Here is a 9,926-nt window from a genome sequence, read left to right as displayed (position 1 = left end):
GAAGAGTAATATGATGAGCGGGGGGGGGGGCTGTTGTTATTGAACTAGGGGTGTATACTACGGACACGGCAGCCACCTGTTAACATGCTAGAGGGGGCAGGCGGGCAGCAGAGGAGGGTGGATTGCCCCTGAAGTGGGTCGGGTCAGTGTTGGTTTCCATGGATACTCTTTTTGTATCCTTGTATGGTGGAATGTCCCCTCGACATTCTTCCCTTCTCTTGAACCCCCCCCCCCCCCCACTGAGTGCAATGTGCTGGTGAAACACCCCCTCACTAATGAAATCCAAACACCGTCACAATTTAAATAATCCTGCCCCCCCACCTCCCCCTCTGCTTACTTGCAGGTTGTTATGGTTAATTAATTGCCCCTTTAGAGGGAGATGTGGGGGCAACAGAGACAAAGAGATGGCTTATCCTGCTAAGCCGTGTGTCGTCAATGGGAGACCAGGACCCACGTGTGTAAAACGGGATTTAGATTCAAGGCTAGACATCCGTAAGAACATGCGCATGGAAAGTGTGTGCATGTGCGTGCGCATGAGCGGAACGGCCACTTCCTCGAAGGAGGAAGTAACACAACGCTCCTCAATTGTGATTGGTCGAAAGCCTTTGTTTCAATCAGAGGGCGCAGGGAGGGCCTGATGTGCGTCCAGTCAGGCCAGAATTTTACTATGATTGTACAATTAAATCTAAATTTAATTTAAGTATTAATTTTAATGTCGACTCTCGTCTGACTCCAGATTTCTCTGTGGATAAATAAAGACTGCAATGCTCCCGATTGTGTATTTTACATGTCGGCCTGAAGACGTACAGAGAAGAACTACTCAGAGGCCGTAATACGTCACTAGTGACTCTAAACGGTATTTGCAATTCTTGAGGCGGGCTTGTTAAGATGCTTATCAAAAATAATCTTGAAGGTAAAAACGCAGACAATGAAACGGTCAGCTGTCGGGTTGGTGTGGCTCGTCTTTACAATTTATTGCTTTTTGTGCCCTCCTAATCCGGAAGTTTCATGTTTTATGTAAAGTTCCACCGATTACCGGTATGTTGCACCTAAATGTTTTAGAGGTTGCATTTGATCTATAAATCATAATCCTAACATTCCTCACATCGAGGCAAGGAAGGAAACTATGAGATTGGCCATCCAGAAATAGACGAGCAGGGAACCCTGCACCGGGGGGGGGGGGGCAGGTCCACGTGCCCGCATGGATCCACGAGTCTGCAGCAAACCACACATTACTCTCTTCTGGACCGGAACGGAGCGCGTCATGCAGAACAGCAAGGCTTCAGTGGAGCGCGCTGCTCTGGACGGGCTCTCGTTGTGTCCAGCCGTAGGAGTACATTTCAAGACATGATGCAGAGCAGCTTTCTGGCTTCTCTCTCTCTGCAGCCATGACGCCTTCCAAATGACGGCTCGGCCGGTTTCTGCCCATCTGGCCTTCATTCCCCACCTCTCACTAAACGTCATAATAACAGTACTTGAGGAAAACAACCCATGATTAGCCCTCCAGCATCGTACCACACCTCGACCCTGGACCACATCAGTGGACGCTCACCTCCCTCTAGAGCAGTGTGTGTGTGTGTGTGTGTGTGTGTGTGTGTGCAGGCTCCTCCGAGAAGGGTGGGGTGGACATTGAAAGACGTACTGTATAATTGTAGCGTCTGCTCTTCCCTAAATAGAACACGTGGGGCGTCTTTGTTTTCGTGGCGTTTGTATTTTTTGAGTTGGCGTTCCACATTGTTGCGCCCGTGGTCTGGATTCTGACGTGTGCGCTGATGCTAGTCCCCCTCGCGTCTCTTTTCTCTGTGTACAGCTGGCCTGCTGCTGCGGGTCGGCGGCCTGCTCATGCTGCTGTAGGTGCTGCCCGAAGATCAAGCAGTCGACGGGGACCAGGGTCATGTACGCGCTGTACTTCCTGCTGGTCACCGTCATCTGCGTCGTCATGATGTCCCCGACTGTGGAGCAGGAGTTGCGTCATCGTGTAAGTACAATCACGCGTCGCACGCTTTTCTATGGATATTACGTTGAGATATATAATAGAGATGCAATTTATTCAGTCATAAGACGGCGAGAGGAATAAAGCGCTCAGAGAGACATCACAGTTGCGTAACGTCTGATGCAGATCGGTCGCTAATGTTGATTCATTTATTTTTAATACGGCACAGGAAGTGGGGAACTCTGACTGGAGTGGATGTGAAACTCTCAGCGCTAAAATGATGATGGGCCGGTGAGCCTGAGCCATCTGGAATCCTCCCTGACCTTCACGTGTTTGATCATTAGAGCGTTTTATCTTAGGCCATATTTTCCATTATAATTTCAGCATCAATGATTTGGATCCGCCGATCCTTGATGAGGCTCATTTCTGTTTTTGCGCCGTAATCGGTGAGAATCTGTTCCAGGTACGAGTTGGAGGAACGGGATTCTGCTTTAGCTTCAGTGGCCGACTGTGACTGAATAGGCCGGGGGATCGGCTTGGTGCTCCGGTAACCGAGACAACGGTCGGCTGAATGCGCTGCCCTTTAGCAGTGTTTGCTCTACCACTAACTTCTATGTACTTTTGCCCTGTGGCCTAACTTTGCAGAAGACAGCTGCAACTGTCCATGAAATTATCCTTGGGTCTGATCGGAGCAGAGTCTCCGTCACCGGTCCTTTGCGTATTTTGCAGCATTGTGAAACCCTTTTAACAATGTTTCCCTTTGCCGTTTCAACATCACAGTTGCGTAACGTCTGATGCAGATCGGTCGCTAATGTTGATTCATTTATTTTTAATACGGCACAGGAAGTGGGGAACAAGGATGCTTTTATACCTGGAGACGATAATCACCTGGCTGCGTTGCAATCGCTACGAACTCCTCACTGAGAGCGCTGTGAAGACGGCGGCGTGTTTCCATCGGGCTTCTTTTGCTATGCCGCTGCCAAATGGAGCACATAGATTATTACCCAATAATAATCTATTCAGATCTGCTCAAAAATCAGGAACGCTTCATCCCCATTAGCACAGATGCTCCGGTTGGTCTCGTAGCGAGGGCATCCGCGTTCTTACGCCCGAGTCCCTCGGCCCTTTCCATCCCCGTGTTAAAATGAGGCCCAGCTATTTGTCTCCTTTAGGAGCAGAACCGTATAAAAGGCCCGTTGACGGTCAGTAAAGGCAAACGGATAGCCCCGTGCAACGTCTGGTGATTTATACACACGTGTATGCACTTAGGCATGAACATTGACAGGCGCACACCGAGCACATTCACACGTCCCGGCTCAGAGAGCGGCCATTGTGCGTACGAGAGCGCTGTTCTTTTCTCAAGTGATTTACAGATGTCTGAAACAGTCGGCCCCGTCCCCTCTTTATCACCACACCATGGACATGCTAATATGGTCCTCAGCGCGGGACAAAAGCTCCAAAACGGGCTTTTATTAGTCTACGTTGCGGCCCGGCTCGGGGCCGTTCTGCACATTGAGGCGATGACAACTCCATCCCGCTGGCACCTCACCCGATGCTGAAACTTCCGGGATGAGGGTCAAATGTTTGCTACACGAAAGTCAAGATTTCAGTTCAGTTTGAAAAACACGCCTGCGAAGATTCTCAGTCGTCCAGGTCGTCTGGAATAAAGTCAGTGGGACTTGTAGGAAAAGCTTGAAATGCGTTTGACTTTTATTCCCATGCATGCGAGACGCGACCAGATATTATCGCCTCCGTTTTGTGGCCATCAATTTGCACGCCGTCTGGACGGTCGGCACCGAGCCACTGACGCACTTCCAACCGCTCGGCTCTTATCTGCTTCAGACGCTCACCCTGCTTTCATCCTTTTTCTAATGCAGCTTGCTGCAGGCTAAGAAAGTTTTATTTTAAATGCATTTCTCCCACATTGTAATTCTGTATGTAGAATGTTTGATGCTGTCAATATCATATCTCTTCTGGAGAACTTCAGCAGCTTGATTGGTTTGTTGCTCGAGTCTATTTTTCAGGGCATTCCTCTCTTCTATCAGCTGTCTCCACTCTTACTTGACGTTTGTTTTTATTAGTTTTCGCTAGTTGACGGCTGTTTTTTAGTAACTTATGCGTGAGCAAGAAAATTCACAGGTAAATGTTACATTGGAGGAAATCATGTCGTTTTTCAAAGTAAAACACCTTTTAGACGCTAATAATCGATAGAACGGAAATTTTATAAATTAGTTATTCTTTCTGCGCGGCCCGGTAACAAATGCCGCATGGACCGGTACCGTGCCGCGGCCCGGTGGTTTGGGACCACTGGCGTAGGGGGGGGGGGGACATGAGGAGAAAAGAAAATAAGGAGGGGAAAAAAACAAAAAATCCTGAGAAATTAACTCGGGAGCTCGCGATACGTTTTGGAGTTCTGACTTTATAAGTCGGGATTTCTCGGGATAGATAGTTTTTTCCCTCCTCATGTCCCCTGAGGCGCTCCGTACTCTGAGTTGTCGACAAAAGCCAGTTAATTTATTCATCTGTCCCTTTTGTTTGAGGACACCCACAGTTAGTCGTAAGGGCCCTCCAACAGCCTGTAGAGAACGAGGGATAAAAGAGGGTTTCAGGGAGAGAAAGAGGGGCTGTCGTTGCTGCCTGTTCTGTCTTTCTGTTGCTTCAGAGGTGTGACGGTCGAAATGGATGCGATTGGGTCCTTTTCTCCGGCGCCACGCACTCGACAAACACGGGCAGCAGTGCGGCTTTTGTCCTCGGCACAATCGAATGATCACGCCATTCTGGGCTTCTAACGTTTTTATTTGTATATTTTTTTAGCTTCCGTTCTACAGCGATCTTTGTGAGAAGCTGAACGCCGGGGAGAACTGCAAAACTCTGGTCGGTTTCTCCGCCGTCTACAAGGTTTGCTTCGGCATGTCCTGCTTCTTCTTCCTCTTCTGCGTCTTCACCATACGAGTCAATAGCAGCACCGGCTGGAGGGCGGCGGTCCATAACGGGTAAGATGGCCGTGTCTCCTGTCCATCGTTCAGCCTGTCAATAAAAAAGTAATAAATAAAAATGTCATTCATCTATAACGTTTTGTGGGAACTTTAAATCTATATTCATTATAAACAACAAGCTACAAGGCACAAGCGAACAGACAGGCTTCTGTTAATTCTGCCATTTGATTGATTGTATCTGTTTATTTATAGCAATAACGTGCGCTGCGTTCAATCCATGGAAGTTGGGAACACGAGATCAAAAGCAAAATCCTGTAAATTCACTTTCAGCTTGGCAACGCTTCTCGCTTTCATTGGCTGATTCCAGGGGAGTCGAGTCCTTTTGAATCCTCGACAGAGGAAAACCGAGGGATGAGGAGCGTTAAAGATGTGGCGGTGGATTAATGTTATCCTGACAACCTTAGGAAAATACTGGAATGTTAGCCCAACGTTACACAGTTTGAGCGTTAGCTTGCTTTGTGTTGTTTTCTTCCTCTGCGATTGATTTGGCGGCGATAAATGTGAACTCGCCGTTACAGCGACGCCGTTACGCTACTCGAAACGACTTCCCGTGGTTGCAGGCCTGTAAATGCATTCATTTTCATTCACTTATAACGTTGTCACTACTTTGCACGCCAGGTTCTGGCTGCTAAAGTTCCTCGCCCTGGCGGCGTGCTGCGCCGGCGCCTTCTTCCTGCCAGAGCAGGAGACCTTCCTGGAAGGTGAGCAGAGGAGGCCTGCAAGCGCCTTTCATGTTGCCGTCAGCCGGCGTCCTGAGAATAATCATGTCACAGTCGCTGAGTTAGAGCCGTCTGTCGTAAAGCCTGCGCTGTCTCGTCTCACCAGTGTGGCGCTACGTTGGTGCCGCCGGAGGCTTCTTCTTCTTGGCCATCCAGCTCATGCTGTTGGTGGAGTTTGCGCACAGATGGAACACAAACTGGTGAGAACAGCTCCTCTTCTCCTTCCTCCCGTCTCTCGATCGACTTCGCTAAATGGAGTCTTGGGCCCTGAAAACAAAAAGAACGACATTCTAGGCCGGGGGGGGGGGGAAGGCTAAAGCTTCTTCTTCTGTGGTGCCATTTAGATAAGAAAGTAAAAATAGTCCTCGAACGGTGGAGTCTGTATAGTTTAGTGTTTTTTGGGTGGTGGGGGAGCTTTTGGCAGCTGCCGCTGTCCGGGGGGGGGGCTTCACAGGATGCATTTGTTTTGAGAGCATGTAAAATAAATTTCCTTCATCTGCCCGAACATTCCAGCACGCACAATGGATTTGTTTAAGCGCCACGAATGCTTTGGCGACGTGTCTTTGCATTTATGCATTCAGGCGTTTATTTTATTATTATTAACATCTTGAATTTCCAGTTTAATTCGTTTTGTTCCCACGTTCATGTCTTTTTTTCTCCTTCCTGTTTTTTCCTCTCTTTCTGTAGGAGCTCAGGAGTGAAATACAATCGTCTGTGGTATGCGGCTTTGGCCTTCGTGACTCTGATGCTGTTCACTGTTGCTGTGGGAGCCATTGTATTTATGGGCTGGTTCTACACGGACCCAGAGGCCTGTTTACTCAACAAGATCTTCCTGGGCGTCAATGGCAGCTTGTGTCTCATCATCTCCCTGCTGGCCATCTCCCCGTGCATCCAGAAACGTGAGGACCCCGCCCTCGGAAGGGCGCCATCTCATTTCACCGAATAGTATAAATGAGAATACAAACATTTACAAAGATATTTGAGAACTATGGCAGTATAGCCAGTTAAAATAAAATAAATAAGAAATCCTATTCCATATTCTCTCTCGCTGCCTTGCAGTACAGCCAACGTCAGGCCTGCTTCAGCCAGGAGTGATCAGCGTGTACGTCATGTACCTCACCTTCTCAGCCTTCACCAGCAAGCCAATAGAGAGTGAGTATGAACAAACCAAGTGGGAGCGGCCGTTCCTTGATATCGGCTTGGATCGAGTCGTGCCTGAGGCTTATTAACGCTGCGAGCGCGAGAACATTACAACATCAAGCGTTGTAGAAGGCGTAGTAGAAGCTCAGAGAGGAAACCGACCACAAAACGGCGTCCGCGTTGTCGGTGAATAAGTAGCGTTAGACTGAAGAGTAAGGAACATAAACTAAAGTCAGGAGCTGATTAAATGTTTGACTGGCAGCTTGGAAGTTGTGATTCTTGCAGTAGCCGTTCAGACGCAGAGACGCATCTGCAGCCCTCCCGTTTCTGCAGGGGACATGAAGTACAGCAATCGGGGCTGAAATAATATTACAGGCGTATTCCTGCTAAGAAATACACACTAGAACATCATACTGTTTTGTATTTACACTATTTACCGTGGAGTTCTTTCACCGTCCCTCCATTCTCCTTTTCCTTTTCTTTCCACTGCTAATACTTTGCCAACACGCACACGCACACACACACACACACGCACACACACACACACACACACTGCACATTTCACAATCTCCCTGCTCCTTTCAAGACTTCACCTTCATCCGTCTTTGTCTGAAAACCGTTCCTTTTTAGTGGTGGAGAGAGACGGTGTGAACACAACTGTGTGTGCGTTTCCCCTCAACTCCGGGACGGAGGGTGACAAGAAGATTGTCACTGCTGTGGGAACCATTATCCTGTTTGGCTGCGTCCTCTACTCCTGGTAGGACACACACACACACACTTTTTCCTCCTAATCACAGTGTGATTAGAAATCCTTCAGGATATTCTATACCTTCGAGAAGTTATAGAGTTGAGAGATTATACTAAGGTCGCAGTCCAAATCCATTGACAGCAGTGGACGGAGACCGGAGTGTTGCTTTTATTGGCTGTGACTCCGGAGAGGCCGTTCCTGATTGGCTGTAATTCCTGTGAGAGACAGGAATTACGGCTTTCTGCGTTTGTTTACACGTGTTTCCCATTAAGTGGAGGCACCGTGTGATTCCCCAGAGAAGAGGGAGTTTGAATTTGCTGTAATCTGAACCTGCTAATTATGGGCAAAATGCAGAGCGACAGAATTACAGCCTTTCCCTCTCGCCATCTGTGTTTCGGTCTCCTCCTCCACCCTCCCTGCAGCCTGACGTCTACCACCAGGCGAAGCTCTGCGGCGCTCCGAGTGTGTAGAAACAGCGAGCCAGAATACGAGGTAAATGAGCAATGCTTTCAGTGCTCGCTGGGTGTGCTAGTTAGAACATACAGACAGCATGACGTGACTTAAGGTTTCTGTGTACGTATACCAGGTAGGTGATGACCTTTGTGTTTTCTGAATCCTGCAGAGAGCTCGCTGCTGTTTCTGTTTCGGAGACGATACAGGTAAGAGGGTTATGGTTTATCACCCCCCCCCCCCCCCCCCCCCCCCCAGTGTTTCCAGCGTAGTCTCCATCTCTAGTGTTTCTGCTCAGAGGAGCGATGCTCATTGTTATTCCGCAGCAACATTGATGACGTCACTGTTACCAGGATGGTTAGTATGACACGGTGAAGCAGCTCCAGCTGCAAAGTGGGATTGTGGGTAGGCAAACGTCGCCCCCTAGTGGAAACTGTTATATTCTGTTGGCGATTGTAACCGTCCGAAATACTGTATCGCCTCAAGTACACGTACTCTATTTGCAGACGTCCGCCCCCGCTTTGTGTCATTTCGTGTGTGATTTTCCAGACGACTACGATGAGGAGAAGACCGGTTCAGGCCAGAACGTGGTGTACGATGAGAGGGAGGGGACCATCTACAGCTACGCCTACTTCCACTTTGTCTTCTCCCTGGGCTCCCTCTATGTGATGATGACCGTCACCAACTGGTTCCAGTACGTCTGCGTTCATATGTGCCGCTGGCGCTCGGAGTATCGAACAGAAGATGTTTATCACCGAACTGAAACGTGATATTTTTTTCTCTCTTGGTGTCTTTGTTCACTTCTCTGACGGCGTGCTTTCTTTTTGCAGCTATGACAACCATAAGATTGAGAAGCTGTTGGACGGGAGCTGGTCAGTGTTCTGGATCAAGATGGCCTCCTGCTGGGTCTGTCTCGTCCTCTACATGTGGACCCTCGTTGCTCCGATTGTCTGCCCAAAGCGCTTTGAGGCCTAGGACGGAGTCCGGCTTCGACTCGTGGGACGTGGCGAGGCTGAAGCTCTCGCACTGAGCCAAGGGACCACCACAACCCCCCCCCCCCCCCCCCCCTTTACCTTGAAACACAACCCGATCCTCAGTTGTCACAATAAAGGAGTATCTGTTTTGTTTTTTATATTGTAAGCGTGTCTTTTACTTTGTTTTAGAACGTTAACCTCTTAATACCTTGATGGCAAGTGTGTTGTGTTTTACTACCACTTACTCCTGGAGTTTTGTATCGATTTACAGTTTTGTAACTACAGAAAGTATTTGAAAAGGGATTTGCGTTTACGTTGTGCAACATTCAGCCCTTATAGAATCCTTGAGAATTCGCGATTTGAAATTACAGGTTTTTTACTTTTACTCTGTTGGATCATAATTTTGTTTTTGCAAAGTTACGTGATCACAACTTGATTTATGAAGCTGCAGTTTGTTCCCAACTCTGTCTGATAATTAATCTCTCAGGCTTAAATTTAAGTTCTACATGTTTATGCTTTGTTATGTTGCAGCATTTTGTAGAAGTTTTCTATGCAACAGAACAAGCTCTTTGGATATTTTAGGCGCCTGATGTTGTCAAGTTTCCGGTTTTACCACGAGAGTAACGGCTTCAGGTTTTAGTCATGTCAGCGCTCCTTTTGAGCCAGATCTTTTCTTAGGAAAAGTCCCGTCTGTGTAACGTTTCCAGTCGTCATTGCAAAGGCCACTGCTCTGCAAATAAACTTGCCTTATGTAACGGTGATGTTAGAGCGCCACCTCTCTGGAAGGGCTGCAGTGATGAGGAACTGCTTGCCAAAGGTAGATGTCAGAAAACCCAGGCAACTCATTTTGTCAGCTACAGAGAAATGTATAACTAAATGTACTGCGTTTGCATGAAGTCATGTAAATCAGCTGTTTTCTGTGGTTCTAAAGGCTTATCGCATTTCCTTTGTTACACGTGTTAACTC

The 9,926-nt window shown here is 48.0% G+C and overlaps 1 protein-coding gene across 1 annotated transcript in view; it reads left to right on the top strand.

Moving 5' to 3' along the window:
- The window catches only part of serinc5 (serine incorporator 5), a 12,708-nt gene extending 3,737 nt beyond the window's left edge, over positions 1 to 8,971 (top strand). Inside the window, exons 2-12 of the mRNA XM_068738594.1 lie at positions 1,811 to 1,978; positions 4,748 to 4,926; positions 5,548 to 5,630; positions 5,755 to 5,848; positions 6,336 to 6,547; positions 6,708 to 6,800; positions 7,419 to 7,545; positions 7,959 to 8,028; positions 8,159 to 8,195; positions 8,536 to 8,680; positions 8,817 to 8,971. Of these exons, the coding sequence (XP_068594695.1) occupies positions 1,811 to 1,978; positions 4,748 to 4,926; positions 5,548 to 5,630; positions 5,755 to 5,848; positions 6,336 to 6,547; positions 6,708 to 6,800; positions 7,419 to 7,545; positions 7,959 to 8,028; positions 8,159 to 8,195; positions 8,536 to 8,680; positions 8,817 to 8,961 (1,353 nt within the window). The 3' untranslated portion in view covers positions 8,962 to 8,971. The remainder of the gene's footprint in view (positions 1 to 1,810; positions 1,979 to 4,747; positions 4,927 to 5,547; positions 5,631 to 5,754; positions 5,849 to 6,335; positions 6,548 to 6,707; positions 6,801 to 7,418; positions 7,546 to 7,958; positions 8,029 to 8,158; positions 8,196 to 8,535; positions 8,681 to 8,816) is intronic.
- The last annotated feature ends 955 nt before the right edge of the window (positions 8,972 to 9,926 follow it).

The sequence above is a fragment of the Brachionichthys hirsutus genome, chromosome 4, assembly GCF_040956055.1.
Source record: "Brachionichthys hirsutus isolate HB-005 chromosome 4, CSIRO-AGI_Bhir_v1, whole genome shotgun sequence".
Taxonomy (NCBI): Eukaryota; Metazoa; Chordata; class Actinopteri; order Lophiiformes; family Brachionichthyidae; genus Brachionichthys; species Brachionichthys hirsutus.
This window is presented reverse-complemented; position numbering and strand designations above follow the sequence as displayed.